Genomic DNA, 25,828 nt, shown 5'->3' with positions numbered 1-25,828 from the left:
TTATTCTCCTGCAAGAAGGTTAGGGGGCAATTTGACAGAGGTGGAAAGGGGAATTGATTTCTAGTGGCAAGAAGGTCAGCAACCAGACAGGGCAAATTTAAGATAATTGGCTAGGAGGCAGAGGGAAGATGGGAACATGTTTGGGCAGCGATCTGGGATGCACTACCCGAAAGGACAGTAGGAATTCTCAAAGCGAATTGAATAAAAGGAGATGAAAAACACGATGATGCTGGAGGAACTCCGCAGGCCAGGCAGCATCTGTGGAGAAAAGCAGGCGGTCAACATTTTGGGTTAGGACCCTTCCTCAGGACCAATAAAAGGAGAGGTGAGGGGAGAAACCTTTGGGTGTTTGTGGATAAGCGGGGTAGTGGATCTCCCAAAGAGTCAGTTTTTGCACAATGGGTAGAATGGCCTCTGTTTGACTGCATCAATCCACAAGCTAACTAAAATTGAAATGAAAGCTGTCCCAGTGGCAACGGTGCATCAGTTCAACACTCCATGCCATTAGAGTTACAATCGAACACCCTCTACCCCCCTGGGGGAACCATGCAAAAGGCATGCATTTCTAAAGTGCCTTTTACAGCCTCAGGATGTCCCAGGGTGCATTACAGGTAAGGAAGTCCTTCTTGAAGAGGAGTTGGAGTGGTGAGCCATGTAGCTGAAGTTTTCTGCGCACAGCAAGCTCCCATAAATAGTGATAACGAGCAGACAATCTGCTTTTAGGAAGGTTGGTTGAGGAATGACATTTCGCTGGGATACTGGGGAGAATTTCTCTGGACATCTTGGAAGCAGTGCCCTGGGGTGTGTGTTGGTCACCTGACGAAGCCTGAGTAAGTCTCCCTTGCTGGAGGGTGTGCCTAGATTATAGAGAGAGGTGCTCTTAAACCTGTGTGTGAGGCAAAACTGAGCTACAGATGGGATGCTCACCTTTTGCCTATGTAGGGCAGTTCCTGGGACTGGCTCCTAATATGAAGGGTACTGAGCAGTCCCTGAGGAAACCGCCTGCTCCCTCGCAGTTTTGTCAGATGAAAGAATTCAGCAAAAGAAAACTGACTTGGATCATTTGTTTAATCTACCAGCAGTGTTTCAGCTGCACTCCTGTTCCCCCAAAATATCCTCATTTACCATTCTCTCCCCAGCAGTCCCTCTCACCAGCTGCAACCACGTCGCACTGACTCAGTATGAAATGATTCGTAGAGAGCTTAGAGGACAAACTGCCCCATACCCTGCTAGAAACGTCTGTTTTCCTTGAGGCCCGAGTTCAGAAGATTGAGGTCCAATCTAGTCGAGGTGTTTTTCCCTGGAGTCCGGAACAAAGGAGAGGGACTTGAAACCGAAGTCGACCTTCCCAGGGGTAGGGTCAGGGAGGACTTAGTCCCAAAATTATTAAGGGTGGGGGCCAATTAGAGAAGTCCAAAACTGATGGCATTTGATTCTTGTTGGTCAGTGTGGTGTGGGTGGGGAACTAGGGTAACACAACCAAGGTGGGGGGCTGGAATTTGGATATAGATCAGCCCTGATTGGATTGGTGCCCCTGACCTTCCACTCTCCCCTCTCCAGTCTGTCTGTGTACACATGTTGGAGTCAGTATCCAGTACCCTGGATACTGATGGGGTCCAGGAGTTATTGGTTAACATCTCTAATGTGCGTTCCTGGCTGGCTGTTGAATCCCTTGGTTCCTAAAATTCTTTACCCTGAATTGCACAAACCTCCCACAAATATAGATGGAGAAATTGCTAAAAATGGTCCCAACTCCCCGCTTCGTCACCTATTAACGGGCAGGACACACGTGGGCTCATTGGCTTCATAGCTTATTTACCAAAAGTCACATTGACCATCCCATTGCTGACATCATCAAAAGGTGCTGAGCATTGACCTTCTCATGCTGACATCATCAAAAAGATCAAGAGCATTGATCTTCCCATGCTGACATCATCAAAAGGTGCTGAGCATTGACCTTCTCATGCTGACATCATCAAAAGGTGCTGAGCATTGACCTTCTCATGCTGACATCATCAAAATATGCTGAGTGTTGACCTTCTCGTGTTGACATCATCAAAAGCTGCTGAGCATCGTGGTGCCTTCAAAATGGTCCCATGTGACATCACTACTGGTGGTCGGCGTCCCAGACCTGGGGCATGAAGGATTCTCTTTGGTTACCAGGCGATGGTGCGAATCCAGGCGATGAGTCTGGTTACCCGTGTATAAACGCCATAGTATCCTGGTCGGGCACAGCCAATACCAAAGCTCACAATTCCAGCCAGGAACCATCTGCCACTGGACTCCTCACACACTAGTGGCCCTCCAGAGTCACCCTGTGGGCAGGGAAACACCATCAGGATCATAACGTTGCCTGACTATTGCTGCTGGGGTCTGGGTAAAGTTGGGTGGCAGGAGGCTGGAGTGGAGTGTGAAGACCCTTTGACTGGATGGCCTGTTATTGTGCTGTTACCTCTAGTACTTCACTGTTTACTCACACTGTTCCCCCCTTTTCCTTCCTCCTTTACCTCAGTGCACGAGGCCAGTGCTGGTCTGTAGTCTCACAGGCACTTAGAGACCAAACAGTCTTCCTGGCTGTGATATGGCACTGAATTTTCTGCCCCCTCCAGGGTTCACTGACTCTGCCTTGCTTGAATCCCCCACACAACCATGCACATGTCCCAGTGCAGTACTGAGGGACCCCCACACACCTCTCAGTGTGGTACTGAGGGAGCACCACACACATGCCTCTCAGTGTGGTACTGAGGGACCCCCACACACCTCTCAGTGTGCGAACACACACACCTCTCAGCCCACACACACACACACCTCTCAGTGCGATACTGAGGGGCCATCTCTCTCTCTCTCACTCACACACACACACACACACACCTGGTGCAGTCTGAAGGAACACCACACTCTTGGAAACTCACTTTTCTCTTAGGTCTGTGTAAAATATTTCACTGCATTTTTGAACAAAGCTACTTATCCAAATGCCCAGGCAGCAGAACTTAGAACTGATGATCTGCTCACTACACTGTCACTTTTGGGATCTTGCTGTGCATACATTTGCATCCATGTCACCCACATGACAGTGACAGCCCTCAAATCTAGATCATCGACTGCACGAGAGCGTGGTGATTCCCTGAGGCTGCAGCCTCCACCACGTGAAGGCAGGGTCTTCCTGTCCTGCAGCAGGCCGACCTTCCCCACAGGAGCTGTGCCAATGAGGATGGCGCCTTCACTGAAGGCCCTGTTGCGTGGCTCAAGCTGCGACTCTGGAGCGGAGCCATGATCCTCTCTGCTTACAGCCCATCGTTAGTTAATACGTGATGGCTCCCTGACTAAGCCAAACAAAACAGCCTTAAAAATTACTCTGGAGTCAGATACAGGGAAATGCATTGCCCATTGGCTGAGGGGGTTGTTGTTAGAGTCATAGAATTATACAGCCCAGAAACAGGCCCTTCGGCCCAACTGGTCCATGCCAACCAAGATAGTCCCATTTGCCCGCGTTTGGCCCATAGACTTCTGAACCTTTCCAATCCATGTACCTGTCCAACTGTCTTTTAAAAGTTATTATTGTACCTGCCTCAACCACTTCCTCTGGCAGCTCATTCCACATAGATACCACCCTCTGTGTAAAAAAAAATTGCCCTTCAAGTTCCTATTAAATCTTTCCCCCTCACCTTAAACATATGTCTTTTAGTTCTTGATTCCCCAACTCTGGGAAAAAGACTGAGCACATTCACCCTATCTATGCCCCTCACGATTTTATACACCTCTATAAGGTCACCTCTCAGTCTCCTATGCTCTAAGCAATAAAGTCCCAGCCTGTCCAACCTCTCCCTATAACTCAGTCCCTCGAGTCCTGGCAACATCCTTGTAAATCTTTTCTGCACTCCTTCCAGTTAAATAACATCTTTCCTATAGCAGGGTGACCAAAACTGAACACAATACTCCAAGTGTGGCCTCACCAGCATCCTGTACAACCACTCCGTGACCTCCCAACTTTTATAATGCCCTGACTTCTGAAGGCCAGCATGCCAAAAGCCTTCTGTACCACCCTGTCAACCTGTGACTCCACTTAGAGTGAATCATGTACTTCAAGGTCCCTCTGTTCTACAACACTCTGCATTCACTGAAAGTCCTACCTGGATTTGAATTACCAAAATGCAACACCTCCCATTTATCCAAATTAAACTCCATTTGCCATTCCTCAGCCCACTTACTCGGCTGATCAAGATCCCCCTGTGATTTTTGATAACCTTCTTCATTCTCCACTATACCACCTATCTTGTTGTTGTCGTACTGTCAGAGATTGTAGGAGGGGCAGGTGAAGGATCTGGCAGCAAAGGGGAGACCATTCACAACACAGGAGGGAAAATAAAATTTAAAAAAAACCCGCAGAGGATGGAAACCTGAAATTAAAATAGAAAATGTTGGAAACACTCATCAGGTCAGGCAGCATCTGTGGGAAGACAATCAGAGTTCACATTTCAGGTTGAAGAGTCTTCATCAGAACTGGAAAGGAGAGAAAGTGAGAGACAGAGAGATGGAAGGGTTTTTGCAGCTTAGTTTATACTGATAGGCTAAGGGTCTCCGCTCTCTATAGGACGTCCTACGTGAAGAGGCTTTGGGAAGCCTCAGTGAATGGGAAGAGCATAAAACTGTCCCTTAATCACCGCCAATTTGCTTTCTTTCTTGGTGGCTGTCGGGTGTAGAGATGTAGAGAGATCAGAAAGAAGGGAGTTCAGAACCGGGGCTGTGGGGGTTCCTTTTGAGTTCGGTCCAGGGGGCTGTGGGAAATGAGAGGGGTGGGTGGTGGACACAGCTCGGTAATGTTGGAGGTGGGGCCAGAGGAGGAGAAGGTGGGGAATGGGGGAATCAGGAGAGGTTGAGTTATCCTTCCAGATGGATGGCCAGAGGTCTGAGAGAACCAGGAGCCATTGCCACAGAAGGAAGCAGGGTTGAGTGGTGGGAGTGGGGGGGGTTGAGGATGGGGTGAGGGCGAGTTAGCTGGGAAGGAGTTTGGAGAGATTGTTGTGTCCTGGGTTGGGATTAGCAGCAAGAGTGAGACCGTAGGCTGGCACACGATGGCAGGGGCCAGAGGAGGAGAAGGTGGGGAATGGGGGAATCAGGAGAGGTTGAGTTATCCTTCCAGATGGATGGCCAGAGGTCTGAGAGAACTAGGAGCCATTGCCACAGAAGGAAGCAGGGTTGAGTGGTGGGAGTGGGGGGTGTTGAGGATGGGGTGAGGGCGAGTTAGCTGGGAAGGAGTTTGGAGAGATTGTTGTGTCCTGGGTTGGGATTAGCAGCAAGAGTGAGACCGTAGGCTGGCACACCATGGCAGCAGTATCAACTTCATGGACTTGCCCAAGACGGAGTTAAACCTCTTGTGAGGTAGAGGGAACAGTTGGGGGGTGTAAAGAGGATGAATTAGAAAGTGGGAATAGACAAGGTGGGCTCTAGTCTGGGGTACACAGCCAGAGAGGAATCTTTGTTACATAGTCTTGGTAATTGAGATATTAGGATTTAAAATACACATTACCTGACAGGAATCCTTCTTTCCCTCAGCATAACCAGCACACAACATTCGGGAGGTGATGGTGTAGCTGTATTCTTCGTTACAGACTGACTGATCCACCAGTTGCACATCCACTTTCTGAAGAATATCTTCCGTTGAACCTGAAAGAAGAGAAGCCACTGGGTTTCTTGGGTTCCTTGGGCTTGTGTTGTCCTGTACAGTCTCCTATGTCTCTGTGGTACAGTCAGAAGCACAAGGCGTGCGGTCACACACACAGTGACCACTGATACCGGTCATCTCCAGATCAGTTCATGGAATTCTGGAACTTTCTGCGTTTACGTATCTGATGTGATTTCTCCATCAGCCACGCATCTAACTGTGAGCTGAGTGGTGGATGGGAGGCTTCCTGTTTATCTCCGCCATCCTTCCTGGCACAGAGTGATTCTCCTGATGTCAACCCTGAATGTCCTGGTCCTATTGTCACAGGTCTGGAGCTCCCACCCCAGCTTTGCACCCCTCCCCACAACCCATGAGCAGAGATGTTCTCTCTCTCTCTCTCTCTCCCTCACACACCTCCCTTTCTCTCTCTCTCCCCTCTTCCTCTCTCCCCTCCTTCTCTCTCTCTCACCCCTCTCCTCTCTCTCTCCCCTCTCTTTCTTCTCTCTCTCCCCTCTCTTTCTCTCCTCTCTCCCCACTCTCTCTCCCCCCTTTCTCCGTCTCTATCTCTCTCTCTCGCATATGTCAGCTAACTCAATTTGACCTCAATTAATCTCTTCACTCTTGGGAATCTTCACTCAATCTCTGCAGTCTGTCCTTGTTACTCCCGATGTCATCCTGCTGCATCTTTTCACAGGGGATTTTATCTCTGGACTCAGCGCTGGCTGAGGGGATTAATGTCTGTTGTGTTGTCACATACAAGGGTTCTGTATGGAACAAATTTGGAACAGAGTTGAAGAAATTCTCTTTTTGCAAATATTTCTGTTTTAGGATCCCTGTCAAGGCTAGGGCTTATTGCCTATCTTTAACTGCCCTTGAATTGATTGGGCAGCACCTGTGGAAGGATGAAGGGAGGTGAGTTTGGTGAGAGGAGGTGGATAGTGTCGGTTCAAGGGAATGGGAAGGATTGGCCATCACCCAGGGAGGCATGAGGTGTATGGTTAAACTGGCCAATCTGCTCTTTCAGTGGATGTAAAGGATCCCACGAGATGAGGAAGTCTCCCCGGTGAGCTGGACAATACTAATTCTCCAACACAACATAATTTCCATATTTTTCTTACAATAAAGGAGGCCTTTCAGCCCATCGAGTCTATGCCAGCTCCCACAGCCTACCCATCAGTCCCATTCCCCCACTTACTTCCCTGTAGCTTATCCTCCCTCACATGCCCACTAACACCCCCCCCCCCTCCGATTCTGCCATCACCCACCTGCACACCAGGGGCAGTTAACCCACTGGCATGTCTTTGGGATGTGGGAGGAAACTGGAGCTTCCGGGCAAAACCCAAGCGGTCACACGGAGAACATGCAAACGCCACACAGACAGCACCCGAGGTCAGGATTGAACCCGGGTGACTGGAACTGTGAGGCACTAACCAATGGGCCATCCTAAGGATATTACTACACTCATGTCTGGAGCATCTGGGCAGTAAAGACACCTACGTTAGACTATTGTTTATTGACTACGGCTCTGCCTTCAATACTATAATTCCAAGCAAACTCATCACCAAACTCCGAGACCTGGGACTCACACCTCCCTTTACAACTGGATCCTTGACTTTCTGACCAACAGACTGCAATCAGTGAGGACAGGCAGCAAGACCTCCAGCACGATTATTCTCAACACTGGTGCCCACAAGGCTGTGTCCTCAGCCCTCCACTCTACTCCCTATATACTCATGACTGCATGGCCAGATTCTGCTCTAACTCCATCTACAAGTTTGCAGATGATACCATTGTAGCAGGTCATACCTCAAATAACAATGAGTTGGAGTACAGGAAGGAGATAGAGAGCTTAGTAACATGGTGCCATGACAACAACCTTTCCCTCAATGTCAGCAAAAGAGCTGGGCATTGACTTAAGGAAAGGGGGCGGTGTACATACACCTGTCTACATCAATGGTGCTGAGTTCGAGATGGTTGAGAGCTTCAAGTTCCTAGGAGTGAACACCACAATAGCCTGTCCTGGTCAAACCACGTAGACGCCACAGCCAAGAAAGCTCACCAGGAGGCTAAAGAAATTCAGTATGTCCCCTTTGACACTCACCAACTTTTATCAATGCACCATAGAAAGCGTCCTATTGTTTATTGACTACAGCTCCGCCTTCAGTACTATAATTCCAAGCAAACTCATCACCAAACTCTGAGACCTGGGACTCAACACCTCCGTCTGCAACTGGATCCTTGACTTTCTGACCAACCGTGCTGCTCCGTCTTGATCCATCGGCTGGTAGGTTCCCCTCTCCACTCTTACTTTCTTTCCCTCTTTTCTCTCTCTCTCTTCCTCTCTCCCTGTCTAGGAGGGGTCCTGTTTCTGTGCTGTACGATGTATGTGTGAAGGTCACTAATAAAGGTGGGGTAAGCAGGTTGGGGAAGAAGGATAAACTGGGTCCTGCCTCATCTGCCCGATCATCCTTCACTCTCCTCCTGTGACACTGGAGATGCTGAGCACACAGCCAGTGTGGCAAAGCTTCAATGGAGCATCCGAGGCTGCTCTGGGCGAGCACGGCAATGAAGGCCTGACCCTCAGCATCACTTACCATCTTCCTCGGTTGCTCCCCAGCCTGTGACCCAGCACAACTGGCCTTTTTCGAAAACGTGCGTCTTGGCAGGGAGGCAGATGGGAAAGGTGGTTGGCACAACGGGCACGGGCTGGTCCAGCTCGAGGAGGGCAACGTCGTAGTCGTAGGTTTCTTCATCAAAGTAGGGGTGGACAATGATCCTCAGCACCTTGAAGCTGAGCTCATTACTGCCCACGGTGCTCAGCTTGAACTTGCCAAGGTAGATCGTCCAATATTCTGGTGGTGCGTAACTGCAAGGGAAGGAATCTAATCAAGACAGAGTTTGAAACTCCGTGGGGGTTTGATCCTGGCCTGCGTACCAGGACCCTCTAAGGAGGGAGTTGCAAGGTAGAAATCACCTCCCGTCTATAAGGGGTGAAGATCATGTAAGAGTTTTATCTACCTGCTCGGGAAGCAGTGAGCTGCAGAGAGCACCCAACGCTCGTTGATGAGAATACCCCCGCAGACGTGCATGCTGTTGACCTGTAGGCTGGCTTGCCATGGCCATTCGCCCTCCGTGGAATTGGTCCCACCAACAATTCTGCTCTTGCTGGTCTGAAGGCCGCAGTCTGAGGGAAGAGGAGGTACCTCGTTAATTGTCATTGGCGACCCTCTCCCAGGACGCCCGGAACGAGAGTGGGTCACCAAACCCACCATGGACTCTGAGGGATCCTCCCCTCCATGGACTCTGTCTATACTTCTTCCTGTCTTGGTGAAGCAGCCAGCATAATCAAAGACACCACCCACCCAGGACATTCTCTCTTCTCACCTCTCCCATCAGGCAGAAGATACAGGACCCTGAGGCCACATACCACCAGCTTCTATCCCGCTGTTATAAGACTACTGAACGGTTCCCTTATACAATGAGATGGACTCTCGACCTCACAATCTACCGTGTTTGACCTTGCACCTTATTGTCTACCTGCAATGCACTTTCTCTATAGCTGTGACACTTTACTCTGTATTCTGTTATTGTTTTTACCCTGTACAACCTCAATGCACTGTGTAATGAATTGATCTGTATGAACGGTAAGCAAGACAATTTTTTCAATGTACCTCGGTACAAGTGACAATAATAAACCAATACCAATACCTTACCAGTCCGTGCTGGATCCCAGCCCGACGTGGACTGGCCAGCAATGAGCTGGCCATTTCATTTACAGAGGAAGGGTTGAGGAGGGTGAGGCGATACTAGAGTATAGAAGAATGAAACGGAGTGACAAGGAGATGCTGGGGGCTGCTCCTCAGGCAGTAGAGATGCAACCAGGATATAGTCTTGGCACAAGGGCTTGGTCATATCCCACTGAGGGAGGAAATATCTTGGTATTGGTATTGGTTTACTACTGTCACATGTACCGAGATACAGTGAAAAGCTTTTGTTTGTGCGCCATCCAGACAGATCATTCCATACATAAGTACATCGAGGTGTTTAAAAAAAAACACAATGCAGAATATAGTGTTACAGTTACAGAGAAAGTGCAGTGCAGGTAGACAAATAAAATGCAAGGGCCACGATCAGATAGATTGGGAGATCAAGAGTTCATAATTTAGAGTATGAGAGGTCCGTTCAAGAGTCTGATAACAGTGGGATAGACGCTGTCCTTAAGCCTGGTGGTTCGTGGTCTCAAACTTCTGTATCTTCTGCCTGATGGGAGAGGGGAGAAGAGAGAATGACCAGTGTGTGAGGGGTCATTGGTTATGTTGGCTGCTTTTCCGAGGCAGCGGGAAGTGTAAACGGAGTCGATGGAGGGGAGGCTGGTTTCCGTGATAGACTGGGCTGGGTCCACAACCATCTGCAATTTTTTGCGCTCTTGGGCAGAGCAGTTGCCATACCAAGCTGTGATGCATCCGGATAGGATGCATTCTATGGTGCTTCTATAAAAATTGGTAGGAGTCACCAGGCACATCCTGAATTTCCTTAGCCTTCTGAGGATGTAGAAGTGCTGGTGTGTTTTCTTGGCCGTACTGTCAACTTGGCTGGTCCAGGCCAAATTGTTGGTGTTATTTACACCTAGGAACTTGCAGCTCTTCACCCAGACGGTTGGGAATCTTTGGAATTCTGTCCTTGGGGGCCAGTGGGAACTCAGCTGCTGAGTGGGTTCAAGGCTCAGGAAGATCTATTTGTGGATGCTGAGGGTTTCTGAGGATGTGATTGGGCAGGAAGATAGACATGACTTTCAGTGGGATTGGTCACGGGGTAGATGGGGAAGGAGGAGGAGTGTGTGGTTGGGGAGGTGGGCATTGGAGGTTCTTTGGACTGGACAGTATCCTCCAATGAGATCCTTTCTTCAATGGGGCAGTTCCCCACTCTGGATATGGGTCAGCAGGACAGGCCTGCCCCTGCTTCTATTTTTCTCACTTCTGATTGGTGGAAGGGTTTGGAATGAAGCAATTTCCAAGCAGCCTTGATCCAGGTTCTGGGCACGAGTCTGCCAACAATACCCCAGCCACAGTTTGGCACGACTTGCCCACCTCGTTCAGAGGTGTCACACCCCGACACCACCCCCCTAACACATTCCCCTTCTTCTCCCTCATCCACCTTTGACCCCTCCCACCAATCCTTCCCCCATCCACCCCTGACCCACACCTCTCCTTGCCCTCATCTCCTCCCCCACAACAGCGAATCAACACTGGCCCGGACACATCCTCAGAGTAACTGAGGGAAGAGGGAGACCTTGGGCATATCTGGTGCTGGCTTCAGGCACCAGGCTTCACTCTGGTATCCCTCTATAACTGGACTGTTAACTTCCATCTCATTTCTCTCTCTAAGCAGCGGTACCTGAGGTCGTCTGTTAGTCTGTTGTTTCTTCCCAGCCTGCCCAGCCACCACACCACAGGTCCTTACCACAGTTCTTCTCATCACTGCCATCGTGACAGTCGTTCTCATAGTCGCACTGAGGGTTTGCTTTCTTCACACAGGAACCATCATCGCACTTGTAGGTGAACAGGTCGCATGGCACGGCTACAGGTGGAGCACCCAATGACACACAGTTAGACAGCAGCAGTATTAACACGTACATGTGCGTGCGTACACACACATGCCTACAAACACACTCACACTCACACACACACACACACACACAGGCATACTCATGTACATACACACACACACACACACACACACACACACATCTAAATACAAACTGAGCAAACTGCACGCTGTAAATTTTTGATGCCGGCTGCTCAGGTGAATAAGATTCTTTAGAGAAGTGATTCCAACACTGATGGTGCGGGAGAGTGACCCTGACCCACCTGCATCACAGTTCTCCTCATCACTCCTAGCTTCACAGTCCTTCACGTGGTTGCAGATCTTGTGAAGTGATAGACAGGGGTTGCTTGAACCGGTACACTGATGCTGTGCAGGACAAACTAGGGAAGGAGAGAGAGAGACTGGATGAAGCAGGATGGCCCACTGGAGAGTGCAAGGGAGGAAAGGACAAGGATGGAGAGTGAGGAGGCAGCTTGAGAGATGGACAGAGTGGGGGAAGGGTGGAACATGATGGGGAGAGGTGGGGTCTGAGGGAGAATGGAGACCTAGAGAACTGGGGATCCAAGCTTAGGGCAACCACTAAAGGGTTAGAGAGGAAGGAGACAGTGAGAGGGAGAGTTCCACATGGGAAGGGAAGATCACCACAATCCTGCAGATATCACCGTCCTGATAATAGTTTATCACTATTTACTGCATTACTTCTAAAACAAACAACATTATGATTTTTTTTGACTCTTTCATAAACACAAATTTCAAACTGTTGCCAAGGTTTATGTTGAAGACTGACAGCAGATAGGGACGGGGGTAATTTACAGGGAGGGGCAGGTGCTGGGACAAGCTGCTGTAGAGGATTGTGTCGTCACCCAGACAGCACTCTGGTATTGGAATTGGTTTATTACTGTCACATGTACCGAAAATATTGTGAAATACTTAGTTTTGCAAGCTATCCATACAGATCATTTCAAAACATAAGTACTTTGAGGTAATACAAGGGAAAAGCGATAACAGAACGCAGAATATAGTGTTACAGACACAGAGAAAGTGCAGCCCAGGCAGGCAATAAGGTACAAGGACTTCCACAAACATTGGTTTGAATTGATCCTTGGCCTTCAGGGAGGAACCCAGCTCTCTGGACCGAGGGAGCTTGAGGTCTTCTCCTAGAGTGCTGGGTCCAACCGCTGGGAAGAGGGATAATGCAACACTTGTCGCTCAGGCTGCATGCGAGTGGAGGTGTGGGCAGCGCTGACAGGTAACGTGAGTGTGAGGGTTGGGAACCTGCTCTGATCCTTGCCGAGGAAGAACAGCTAGGGCTGAGGCTGATCCTCACTGGATGATGGGAACATCTGAGAAGGACTGATCCTACGATTCAACAGGTACACGGGAATGCCATCTCCACCACTCTCTGACTCGGAAACTTACACAGAACGTAGCACTGTTCATGCAGGAACAGGCCCTTCGGCCCACAATGTCTGTGCCGACCATGTTCCCAATTTAAACTGCCTGCACATGGTCTACATCCCTCCATTCCCTGCCTGTTCACGTGTCCGCCTAAATGCTTCTTGAATGTTGCCATTGTATCTGCTTCCACCACTTCTCTTGGCAGCGAGTTCCAGGCACCCACCACTCTCTGTGTAAAGAACTTGCCCCACACATCTCCTTTAAACATTTCCCCTCTCACCTTAAAGTGATGCCCTCTGGTATTTGACACTTCCACTTTGGGACAGAGACTCTGAATGTCTACCCTATCTCTGCCTCTTACAAATTCATGCATTTCCATCAGATCTCCCCTCAGCCTCTGAACCCCCAGAGAAAACAACCCAAGTTTGTCCAACCTCTCCTTATAGCTCACACCCTGGTAAACCTCTCCTGCACCCTCTCCAAAGACTCCACGTCATTCTTCTAATGTGAAGACCAGAATTGCTCCTCCTCATTGTTTCCCTTTCTGACATCACCGTGGGAGCACCCTCTTCCCACGATCATCAACCCACCCTACCCAACCGTCTTTTCAAGGGCAATAGAAGCTGGTCTGGTCATCAATGCCAGTACCCCAGGAGTGAACTAAAAGAATTTTGCCTCGTCCATGGCAGTTGGCCATTGGGCATGCGCTAAGGCCGAGCCTGAATGTCTCACTCTGCACACGCAGTGCGTGTGTAGTCCACTGGTGCGGTCACAGAGCACGGCACTGATAACGAGAGGAAGTAAAACAGGCTGGGACGGGGTGTGTGGACAAAGGTCCATTATCTGCAGACCCACTGGTCCCACCTTTCAGTCTTGCATTTGTGCTCTTGACACATGTGGTGGTTAGTTGGGAGGAGAAACAGGCAAACTGATGGGGGAGATGGGAAAGCTAACACAGGTAGACTGATGAAATGACTGACAGACTGAGGGACAGAGGGAGTAACAGGCGAACAAACAGACGGACAGACTGGTGGACAGATGGAGTAACAGGCGAACAAACAGACGGACAGACTGGTGGACAGATGGAGTAATAGACGAACAAATAGATGGCCAGACTGAGGGACAGAGAGAACAACAGGTGAACAAATGGACAGACAGACTGATGGACAGAGAACAACAGGTGAACAAATGGAGGGACAGACTGATGGACAGAGAGAACAACAGGCGAACAAATGAATGGACAGACTGAGGGACAGAGAGAGCAACAGGTGAACAATATATGGACGGACTGATGGACAGAGAGAGCAACAGGCGAACAGTATATGGACTGACTGAGGGACAGAGGGACAAAGGAGGTAACAGGCAAATAAATGAATGGACATTGATGGAGTAACAGGCGAACAGATAGACAAGCAGGTAGAGAGAGAAAGAGGGACAGAGACTGACAGAATGACAGACTTTCATTTTTACTGTATGTTTCACGCCATCTCCAAGCCACTAACCTACTTTGAACATTAGACACGGTTGTAACCTGGGAAACAGGTCAATGGATTCAGGGAATCTGGGGGTGTGAGGTTAATGCAGAAAAATGGCGCAGAGGTAGATCAGCCATGGGTCTAATGGTGATGGGGCTGACTCCTTGTCCTTTTTCAGTTGATCCAGGATTCTGTGGCGTGAAGGGGTTGTGGGAAATTCCTCTATGTCCATCCTAAACAATTGAAACTATTCCAGGAGGATCACTCTGGCCCTGACAGCTCTGTGCAGCAGCTCCCTTTGGTTGTGGTGAGGACTTTCTCATATTTTATACTTTTTTACAACATAGGAGACCATTCAGCCCATCGAGACGATGCCGACAGAGCAATCCCATCTGTCTCATTCCCCCATTTATTTCCCCGTAACCCACTCTCTCCCACATTCCCGTCAACTCCCCCCAGATTCCACCCCTCACCCACACACTGGGGACAATTTACAGCGGCCAATTCACCCAGCAACCCGCAGATCACTGGGACGTGGATCACCCGGGGGAAAGCCACGCGGTCACAGGGAGAACGTGCAAACTCCGCACAGACAGCAGCTGAGGTCAGAATTGAACACTGTGCAGCTGGAGAAAGTTCCAGAGACAGGGAAGGGAAGGGATGGGGAGATTTGAACAGGAGGGTGAATATTACAAAATTAGACCTTGTCCCACAGCTGACACCCACTCCCTCTGTGAAAGGTGGAAAGTATGTTTTTACCGCAGTTATTCTCGTCCACATTGTTGCTGCAGTCCTTCAGACCATCGCACTCTGGGACACACAGACCAGACACCGAACACAAGACACCATCAGGGCAGGCTGTAACACAGAGAGAGGAACAGTCAATGGCAAGGTGTAGTTTTACAGGTCCAGCTGACCAATACCTTGGCTGGTCACTGTGTCCCGAAAAGTGCAGCCCTCTCGCTGAGGTACAGTCTTGTCTATAGACATCCTGGGGCTCCACACAGTAACCGTGTTCCCCGCCCACTGTCCGGCAAAAATCCCCTCCGCTCTTGCCCGTGACCTGGCTCTAAATCTTACGATCGACTCGCTGATTCCGAGACCACCCTTCAGCCCCCTGCCTTCCTGCAATCCCACGCTGGGATTGTTCTCCTTGTGAACGCTGCTTATCTGCTGCCATGTGCCTGTGATGCTGCTGCAGGTAAGTTTTTCATTGCACCTGTGCACACATGTACCTGTGCATGCGACAATAAACTCGACTTTGACTTTGACCTTCGAACCGAAGGACCTTAAGGGTCAAGAAGTCAGGAGCTGCCGACTCTCACTTGAGACATCCTTGGGGGTCATCACATGACCCTGACTGCCATCCGCCCCACCCCCTCACTTCCACTGCTGTGACACAACGTGTCCATCTTCATGGTGCCCCGCCTTCCCTCGCTCTTCATCATCCAATTGGTTGATACTTGACTGTCAGTCACTTACTCCCCGACTCCTGTCCCAGGAGAGTAGGAGTCTCCATCACAAGAGTTACAAATGGCGTCCCAGTGAGCCTGACTCCGTCAAATCCAGTTGGAGGGCTTCTCCCACCTCCATTCCAGAATGTATCTGGATATTTATTGGGGTCAGAATACTACCCTGCGCTATAAATGGACCATCTTTCTCACAGGAACCTCCAGGGTCCTATTAGCTTTCCCACAGGGTCCTATTAACTGGAACAGTGGCATGCTGCTTGTTACTGGACTAGTCATCCAGAGATGCTGGTTCAAATCCTACCACAGCAGATGTGGGATTTACGTTAAATGAACGCGGCATTTGAACGAACCTGGTGATGGCGATTGCGCTGATTTAAAACAGGTTTTGTTCAGTAATACCTACTCCCCACATCTGAGCGATTGGTGACCCACTCTTAATGGCCCTCTGGGATGGCTCAGTAGATAACTTGCACCAGAAATCCCAAGAGCATTTTCAGAGCACCTTCACTGCAGTGGTTCGAGAAGGCAGCTCACCACCTCCTTCTAAAGGGTAATCAGGGATGGGCAATAAATGCTGGCCTTGTCAGCGACATGCAGATCCCACGAATAAGTTAATTGCAATGTTAATGGTTTAGTTTTATTCTGATTTAGATCAGAGAGTTCTCAGGGGGGAGATTCAGAAGTTGTTCTCCTTGGTGCAGAGGATGTTAAGGGGAGAGTTGTTGGAGGTCATAATTATCTGGCATTATAAACAAGCAGAACTGCTTCCACAGGCGGAACTGTTGGTTACAGGAGCCACTGATGTATTAAGGAGCGAGGGGGAGAGTTTTTCAGGCATGGGGAGTTGTTCTGTTGGGAACGTACTGTCTGTGAGGGAGGTCAAGGTGTCAGTGCAACACAGCACATGGTGAGAAGTTCAGTGACACCTGTTGATGGAGGAGGTTTGACAGGGTTGGGAGGTCAGACCTATGGTTGGAGACACAAGCAACTGCACATGTTGGAATCTGGAGCAAAAAAACAAACTGCTGGAGGAACCAGCATCTCAACGAGGCCCAACCATTGAACATCTCTCTGCCTCCACACACGTACGGTTGGACTGGTTGAAGAGGCTGTATTGGAACTGGATCCCTGGCCCCGTCAGGGTCACCTCGGAGCTGAAGGTCACCTTCGTAGTTAGCGCCACAGCGAAGATTCTCTCCGCGTACGGCTGCAGCACTCTCCACCCACACAGCCTGGGGAGAGAGGAGAAGCAGTGAAGAGGTGACATTAGGCACAGTCGGACAGGCTTCAGCCAGGCCTAGGTTCTGAGGCCAATGGCCCACGATGTTCTGTGGGCACTGCTCGTCCTGGCACCTGGACCACCTGCCCATTCTCCATCTGCACACAAGCATCACGGCGAGTTTGATTCTATCCCAATGGCACGCATGTCCCAGGTGGGATAGAGTGGAGAGCAGCCAAGGTTCACCAAGTCCTTCAGAGAAGGAAATCCATCACCCTCACGTAGTCTGGCCTACCTGTGACTCTAGACCCCCCAAGGTGCTTGACTTTTATTTGCCTCCTCCCCTTAGATAAGGGGCAAAAATTGGCGGTGTTTCCAGTAACGCCCACAGATTGATGATCCAAAAAGCAGAGTCATACAGCACGGAAACAGGCCCTTCGGTCCGACTGGTCCATGCTGACCAAGATGCCCATCCAAGTTTTGTCCCATTTGCCTGCAGTTGGCCCATGTCCCTCTAAACCTTTCCTATCCATGTACCTGTCCAACTGTCTTTTAAATGTTGTTAACGTACCTGCCTTAACTACTTCCTCAGGCAGCTTGTTCCACCCACTGTGCCCCTCAAGTTCCTAATAAACCTTCCCCCTTTCACCTTAAACCTATGTCCTCCAGTTCTTGATTCCCCAACTCTAGGAAAAAAAGTGTGCATTCACCCTATCTATACCCCCCATGATTTTATACACCTCTATAAGATCACCTCTCAGTCTCCTATGCTCCAAAGTAAAAAGTCCCAGCCTGCCCAACCTCTCCCTCTCATTCAGTCCCTCAAGTCCTGGCAACATCCTTGTAAATCCTTTCTGCACTCTTTCCAGTTTAATAACGTCTTTCCTATAGCAGGGTGACCAAAACTGAACGCAATACTCCAAGCACGGCCTCACCAGCATCCTGTACAACCTCACCATAACTTTCCAACTTCTATACTCAGTTCCCTGACTGATGAAGGCCAGTGTGCCAAAAGCATCCTTCACCAACTGGAATTCAGGAAATCTCTCCTGAATTTCCCACCTCGGCCTGGGATTCTGAGACCAACCTTGGTCGACGTCAACTAACTGCTCGTGGAGGCAGCCCTAAACCACATGCATTTACATAGCGCCTTAAACATACCATAAGCTCCCAGGATTCCTCACAGAGAGTTACCACAGAAAACTTTGGTCGTGAGAAGCTCAACACAGGGTTTCTCCAAAGCTGTGTAATTGAAAATTAATTATTCCATGAGTGAATCCTGATTATAACCATAACTAGGTCCTTTCAATACAGTCGCCCAGACATGACCAGAACTAATTCTGGAGTAGAGCTGGAGACACAAGAGACTGCAGATGCTGGAATCTGGAGCAATCTGCTGGAAGGAACTCAGTGTATGGAACAAGCTGCCAGAGGAAATGGTTAAGGTAAGTACATTAACAATATTTAAGAGACATTTGGACAGGTACATGGATAGGAAAGGTTTAGAGGGATATGGGCCAAACGCGGGCAAATGGGACTAGCTTAGATGGGAATCTTGGTTGGCACGGACCAGTTGGGCCGAAGGGCCTGTATGACTCTATGACTAACTCAGCAGGTCAAGCAGCATTTGTTGGTCCTGATGCAGGGTTTTGACTCAAAATGTTGACAATTCCTTTCCCCCGCAAACGCTGCCTGACCCACTGAGTTCCTCCAGCAGATTGTTAGTTGCTCTGGAATAGGGCTGTCAGACCCCTTACAACGTTTCTTATGGAGCACCGCGAGTTAAATCCTCAGGATGACCCTGGTCTAACTCACCCAGTGCCAGACCTGGAGATCTGTAAGGTAAGTGAAACACCCTCTTACTTATGCAGAGAGATGTGGACACAGCTCAGTCCGTCACGCAAACCAGCCTCCCCTCCATGGACTCTGTCTACACTTCTCGCTGCCTCAGAAAAACAGTCAACATAATCAAAGGCCCCACCCACCCTGCATCAGGACCAACAAATGCTGCTTGACCTGCTGAGTTAGTCATAGAGTCATACAGGCCCTTTGGCCCATCTGGTCCATGCCGACCAAGATTCCCATCTAAGCTAGTCCCATTCGTCCACATTTGGCCCATATCCCTCTAAACCTTTCCTATCCATGTACCTGTCCAAATGTCTTCATAATCTATCTCGTCATGGCCTTGCACCTTATTGTCTGCCTGCACTGCACTTTACACTCTGTAACTGTAACACTATATTCTGCATTCTGTTATTGTTTTCCCTTTGTTCTACCTCAATGTACTGATGTTGTCAAATGATCTGTATTGATGGCATGCAAGCAAAGTTTTTCACTGTACCTTGGTACATGTGACAATAATAAACCAATTCCCAATTCCCAATTGAAAGGAAGAGAGAGGTGGGAGGGGAAGAGGTTTAGGGAGGGAATTCCAGGGCTCAGGGCCCAGGCAGTTGAAGGCACGGCTGCCAGAGGGAGATTCAGGAGGCCAGAAATGGAGGAAGGAAGGTTCCCGGGGTACAGGATTGGGGGAGGTTACAGATGTAGTCCTGGCAGGATTTGAGAACAAAGTTGAGAAAATTGTTGCATGATTAAACCTGGAGCCCAGGGCAACAGGTGAAGGATTGGTGCAGGTCAGGACCCTGTAGCAGAGACTTGGAAATGTACTGGGAGTGGAGGGGATGTTGGCCAGCCGTGAGCAAGTTCAGCTGGTGGGCTGTGGTAGGAACCATCAGTGCTGATATATGAGGCCTGCAGGTCACCATAGGGTCAAAGGTGGGAGCGAGGTTGTGCGGGCCCCAGTGGAGTTCAGGGTAGGGGTGTTGGGCCCTTTGAGGGGAGTTCAGTCAACACTGTTACAACTGCAGAATATCATTTGACCTTGGAGTTACCCTAATGTTAATCTATAATAGCATCCACTTGTACAATCTGACAGGCCATTGTTCTACAGTGAGTCAAATTCCTTATTCAATGAGGTGAAATGAGATTAGAAGATAAAAATGGGCGTTGGAAACCATAAACTGAACTTGGTCCATCTAACGAAATTACCCTGCTGTTCCCACAATGTACCCACCCACTCAACCCCGATTTCAGGGTGGTGAGGAGGAGTCCAGTGGGGTAGTTGGGAGCCCAGCTGGGGGGGGGGGGACAGAGAAAACTGGGACTAGTGTTCTGGCAGTTGTGGAGGGGTATGAGGGTGGGCTGTGTGTCGGTGTGGGAGGGGGGGGTCAGGCACGGGGTTGTGGGTCAGAGCAGGTCAGCAACAGCTTCTTCCCCTCTGTCTGCTGAGCTCCTCCAGCATCATCATGTTTTTCATCCAGATCTCTGAACGGTCCATGAACACCACCTCGCTGTTCCCCTTTTGCACTATTTCTTTACTTTTGTAACTTATAGTAATTTTTATATCTTTACGTCTTGCACTGTACTGCTGCTGCAAACTGACACATTTCACAACATATGTCAGTGATAATAAACCTGATTCTGATTCTGATTCTGGTTCTGAGGTGGGATCTTTCGGGATGGGTTCTGACTAAGGATGATGGAAGTATTTCATTGACATCCTGAGGGTTTAACTCTGTCCAGTTCCCCCACAGTGCTCCATAGGGAATGTTGTGTGCGGAGTGACATCATCCTGGGCAGCCCTATTGCGGAACTGGTTCTGGATAAATCTTTTAATTGGTACCAAAGGATCCGGTTACGGTTATAATTGTCTCACATGGAAAAAATGATGTTCAATTACACAACATTGAAGAACCCCAGTGTCCTGCAGCAAACCTCTCACAACTAAGCTTTCTGATTCTAGTTTAATTTTAGGAGTATTCAGAAATTGCTGTACTGGGATCTGAAGTACCAGCTCTGGATATCTGTCTGGGGTTTGGATCACCAGTGGTCACTAATCTGCCCAGGACTCACTGTTCCATTGGTAAGTCCAGGTGATCTCTTACAGTGGGAAAATAGAATCTGTCAGCTCCCAAAACATTTCACTGGGATTCACCCGGATTATAAGCTCAAACTTCTGGAGTGGATGTTGAATCTACAGTGCTTCTGTCAGGGAGACTATCACCAATTCAAGGCCGGTACCTCCAATGAGTGCCCTGAATATCTTCTCTCATTTTTGTCTTAGATTAAGGACCATTTTGCACTGCACTTTCTCTGCAGCTGTGACACTTTGTTCTGTTATTGTTTTTACCTGTACTACCTCAATGGACTCTGTACTAACTCAATGTAACTGCACTGTGCAATGAATTGACCTGTACAATCAGTATGCAAGACAAGTTTTTCACTGTACCTTGGTACAAGTGACAATAATAAACCAATATCAATACCATTTGAAAGTTTCTGAATTTCCTGTGTGGAAGAGCTGGGTTCCTCATAGGGATGTCCGCTCCGGACTGTGGGATGGGATCCACATGGAGAACTGCCCTCTGCCAACCAGGGAATGAGGGAGGAATTCTCGATCCAGTTCAATGGAGCACAAGGGGTGGTTCACAGCTTGGTAGAAGGAACTCTCGCTCATTTGGTTGTAGGTTCGAGTCCCTCTCCAGGAAACCAAGCTCAAAGTGATGCTCCAGTGTGGTACTGAGGAAGTGCAGCGTTGCCAGAGGTGACGCCTTTCAGAAACAGACCCCTGCTGGCTGTGCACAAACTAGTTTCCACATCACAACCACAATGACACGTAATGAGCTGCAGAGACATCCTGAGGTGGAGGAAGATGCTATATTATCCACGTTTTCTTTAAATGTTGGGAATATTTCTGGGATTTGTCAGCCATGTCATTAGGAGTGACCCAGGAAGAAAGCTTCCAAATGGAAGGAGGATGAAGAGGAACCAGCGTTGGAAAAGAAAGCAAAAAGACATGTACAGAAGACGTTGAACTTACTTCCGGTTTTGCACTATCCACTGGCCTTGGGAGCAGGGTTCTCTGAACAACGGTGTGTCCAACTTGTAGCCATCAAACCACAGGGTGATTCCATAGTCAAGGGATGGGACCTGTGGGTGAGGTGGGACATACAGAAAGTGAATCAGGCCCCTGGCCTTTCGCTGTGACAGCTGAGTAAAGAGCAGATTAGGGACTGTAGTCAGGAAGTCGTGCTCGATGGGGGTATTACCCACACGCACACTGGGTGGTGATGTGAATCGGGCATTGCAGGAAGGGCATGGAGCGGGGACACTGGTTTACCCTAGATGTAAACTTAAATATTGGAGATGGAGATTCAATGGTTCTCTCAAACTATATTGTGTTTAAACTTGGAAAAAATTAGGAGTGGTACTGTTGATCCTTCGCTTAAACTTGAGGGAGTTTGGAGTCCATTTATTCAATATTTTCGCATGATATAGATCCCCTTGTAATAACTTTTCAACTTAGAGGAATGGAGTTGACGACATAATATTACTCTGTTTCTACTGAGAATTTTTAGTCCAGTTTTTTTTTCTGTTTGTTTTTTTTTGAATTTTTTTTTCTTTAGCTTAGTTTGGTTTGATATATTGTTTATAAATTTTCTTATTGTTTTGGGGATTTTTTTTTCTTTCTTTTATATTTTATAATAAATCTTTTTCTTTCCTTTCTTTTATATTATATTCATTCACTAAGAGATCGTTGGATCTACAGATTTTTTTATATACTTTATTGTTCTTTATGATTATCCATGCCATGATTGTTCTTCCGATCTCTTTGTATTACATGAACAAACATTGACGTTATATATTAATCTGTATTAATTTGAAAACTAATAAAAAGATTGAAAAAGAAAGGAGATGGAGAAAAGAGTCTATGTATCCCTCGAGGGTCTTGCATTGGTACAGCAGTTAGTACTGCTGCCACACAGCACGAGGGACACGGGTTCAGTCCTGACTTCTGCTGCTGTCTGTGTGGAGTTTACACATTCTCCCTGAGATGGTGCGGGTTTCCCTGGGAGCTCTGGTTTCCTCCCACATCCTGAAGATGGGTGGGTTGGTTAATTGGCCGCTGTAAATTACCCCCAGTGTAGGTTTATGGTACAGAGAATCAAAGGGCAGTTGATGGGAGGGTGTGAGACACGATGACTTGCAGAGGTACAGGGAATAAGGAGAGGGGGAATGGGACTGAAGGGATTGCACTCCCAGGAGTTAATATGCACTTGATGGGCCAAATGGCCTCCTTCTGTGTCAGTATAAGACAGTTGGAGCATAGGATCAGAGGCTGATCCTCTCTTTGACCTGTAATGACTTAATATCTCAGGTTAAGAGATATTATCGAGGTCCAATTTCCAAAAACCCAGCATCAGTTGCCATTTTCAGAAAAGAACTTCGAACATCGAGTGCATCCTAACTTCAGTTGAAGACCAGGTCTAAAGTACACTGTCCCACATCCCTAGTGGGAATAATTTCTCTCAATCCACCCGACACGAGTCCAACCGTGGTTACATCACGGGGGATGTGAGCAGTTGGGGTGGGTGTGTGGGTCCAATGTGGGAACAGCAGGGTAATTTCGTTAGTTGGACCAAGTTCAGTTTATGTTTCCAACGTCCATATTTATTTTTTAATCTCATTCACTTCATTGAATGAGGAATTTGACCCACTGTAGAACAATGGCCTGTCAGATTGTACAAGTGGATGCTATTATAGATCAACATTAGGGTAACTCCAAAATCAGATAATATTCTGCAGTTGTAACAACGTTGAGGTTAGTGCCCTAGATATCTCCTTATTCATGGATTTCCTAGAGCCAGTGCAATTTCTGTTGCTCTGTGTGGCTCTGTCCCACAGTGTAACAGGCACAGGTACCAGTGCTTCACCCCACCACATGGGATAACCAGTGCTTGATGTAGAATAAGATCATTTCTTTTTTTATTCTATCTTCAGATCTATGTTTGATGGCTCCACACAAGATTTGCACAGAAACAGAGAATGCTGGAAACACTCAGCAGGTCAGGCACCATCTACGGAGAGAGAAACAGGATTAACACTTGAGCAGACTGTTCCGGTGAAACGACCTCTGTTTTTCTCTCTTCACAGATGCTGCCTGACCTGCTGAGTGTTTCCAACATTCTGACTCTTTTATTTCAAATTCCCAGCATCTGCAGTTTTATTTTTTGATTTTCAAGCCAATTTTGAAATGTGGTTACTGCTATAATGAAGACAGCCAATATGTACACAGCAAGCTCCCTCACATTCAGTGTTGCTAGGAGAAGAATGAATATTAGTTCCCGGCCATCAGGGAGAATACGTCAAATAGAACCACACCCACGTCTAAAAATTCAAATATAAAAGGTTCTTTAACCTACAGGTTGAAAATCATTTATCCCTGGAGTAAGACACAATAACCAGCACTTTGGGTATTGTGTGTCCCTCTCACTGGGAACTCGTGAACCTCAGTGTCACAGCAGGAGTGAAGGGTGACATTCACTCCCTGTGGAGCGCTGCTCATGGAGTCTTGGATGGGGACTGTTGTCCCAGGACCACTGGTCATTGGGTGTTCCTGGAGCAACGTGGTCTTCCTGGACCAAGACTCCCTTTGGTAAGTCAATGGCTCACCTTCATCCTTCGGGAACCCAGTCCCCACATCACACCACGGTCACTCCTCTCATCGCAACCTCCCTGACCCCAAAACAAGACAGCCGTTGAGTACTGGCAAATTCGCAGGCTGTGATCTCATAACAACACAGGAGGAGGACATTTGGCCCATCCGGTCCATGCTGCCTCCCAGGGAAGTAATTGGTGCCCTGATGCAGGGTTTTGACCTGAAATGTCGACCAATCCTTCCCCTCCACAGCTGCTGCTCGACCCACTGAGTTCCTCCAGCATTTTGTCTGTTCCTCCAGATTCCAGCATCAGCGGTCTCTCTAGATCCCATTAATCCCATTCTCTCTCTCTTCATTTTCCTGCAACCCTGCAACTTACTCTCTCTGACACACCCATCCTGTGACGAGCAGTCATTTACAGCGGTCAATTAACCAACCAGCAAATCCTTGGGAGGTGGGAGTAAACCAGAGCACGCGGGGGTGGGGTTGGGTGGAGGGGAGGGAACCCATGCAGTCACAGGGAGAACGTGCAAACTCCACACAGACAGCACCAGAGACCAGTATTGAACCGGGGTTCCTGGAGCTGTGAGGCAGCAGCTCTCCCAGTTGCCTCGTGGTAAACACCACACCTCACGTAATAGAGAGGACTCTCGTGCACGGAAAGTCCCCAGCCTGGACTTCTTACAGAATCCTCGACCTGTAATCTAGAGCCATCCTATAAGTCACAGCTAGTTCCCACCCACAGTACTGCAGTCATAGTGTTATACAGCATGGAAACAGGCCCTTCGGCCCAACTCGTCCATGCCGACCGAGATGCCCATCTAAACTAGTCCCATTTACCTGCATTTGGCCCATACCCCTCTAAACCTTTCCTGTCCCTGTACCTGTCCAAGTGTCTTTTAAACACTGTCATTGTACCTGCCTCAACTACTTCCTCTGGCAGCTCGTTCCATATACCCACCTCCCGAAAAAGTTGCCCCTCAGGACTCCATTAAAGTTTTCCCCTCTCTCCTTCAAACCTACACCTTCTAGATTTTTGATTCCCTATCGCTGAGAAAAAGATTCTCCCCCTATATATGCCTCTCATGATTTATACACCTCTATAAAGTCCCCTACACTCCAATGAATAAAGTCCTAACCCACCCGACCTCTCCCCATAACTCAGGCCCTCAAGTCCTGGCAACATTCATGTAAATCTCCTTTGCACTCTTTCCAGCTTAATGATGTCTTTCCTATAACAGGGTAACCAACATTGTACGCAATACTCCAAGAGGCAGGAGAGCTCAGTGTTAGCGTGCAGTGCACTTACAGTGAAGTACCAGGTACAGTGGGCGTTGGGTGGGTAGTAACTGGGGAAATACGGTGTGCTGCCATTGCCTTGGATATCCCATCCCTCTCTCAATGTGATGTTAACTGAGCAATCTGAAACAAAAAAAGCAATAAGGATTTAAGTTAGTCACCCAGCTATAGGAAGAATGTGATTTAGCTGAAGAGGATGT

General features: G+C 48.5%; 1 protein-coding gene across 3 annotated transcripts in view; it reads right to left on the bottom strand.

Moving 5' to 3' along the window:
- Positions 1-281: 281 nt before the first annotated feature.
- LOC127585604 (transmembrane protease serine 6) overlaps positions 282-25,828 on the bottom strand; it is a 63,482-nt gene continuing 37,935 nt past the window's right edge. For 2 of the 3 annotated variants that reach the window (XM_052043200.1, XM_052043201.1), the window contains exons 9-18: positions 25,639-25,751; positions 21,710-21,819; positions 16,701-16,843; positions 14,899-14,997; positions 11,530-11,646; positions 11,123-11,239; positions 8,681-8,846; positions 8,257-8,528; positions 5,528-5,664; positions 282-2,315 (exon numbers count right to left, since the gene is read on the bottom strand). In XM_052043200.1, coding sequence (XP_051899160.1) covers positions 2,157-2,315; positions 5,528-5,664; positions 8,257-8,528; positions 8,681-8,846; positions 11,123-11,239; positions 11,530-11,646; positions 14,899-14,997; positions 16,701-16,843; positions 21,710-21,819; positions 25,639-25,751 — 1,433 coding nt within the window. In that variant the 3' untranslated portion in view covers positions 282-2,156. The remainder of the gene's footprint in view (positions 2,316-5,527; positions 5,665-8,256; positions 8,529-8,680; positions 8,847-11,122; positions 11,240-11,529; positions 11,647-14,898; positions 14,998-16,700; positions 16,844-21,709; positions 21,820-25,638; positions 25,752-25,828) is intronic. The other variant, XR_007958540.1, reaches the window with a different exon arrangement.

Source organism: Pristis pectinata, chromosome 33 (assembly GCF_009764475.1).
Source record: "Pristis pectinata isolate sPriPec2 chromosome 33, sPriPec2.1.pri, whole genome shotgun sequence".
NCBI lineage: Eukaryota > Metazoa > Chordata > Chondrichthyes > Rhinopristiformes > Pristidae > Pristis > Pristis pectinata.
The sequence above is the reverse complement of the archived record's forward strand: the minus strand, read 5'-3'. Positions and strand labels throughout refer to the sequence as shown.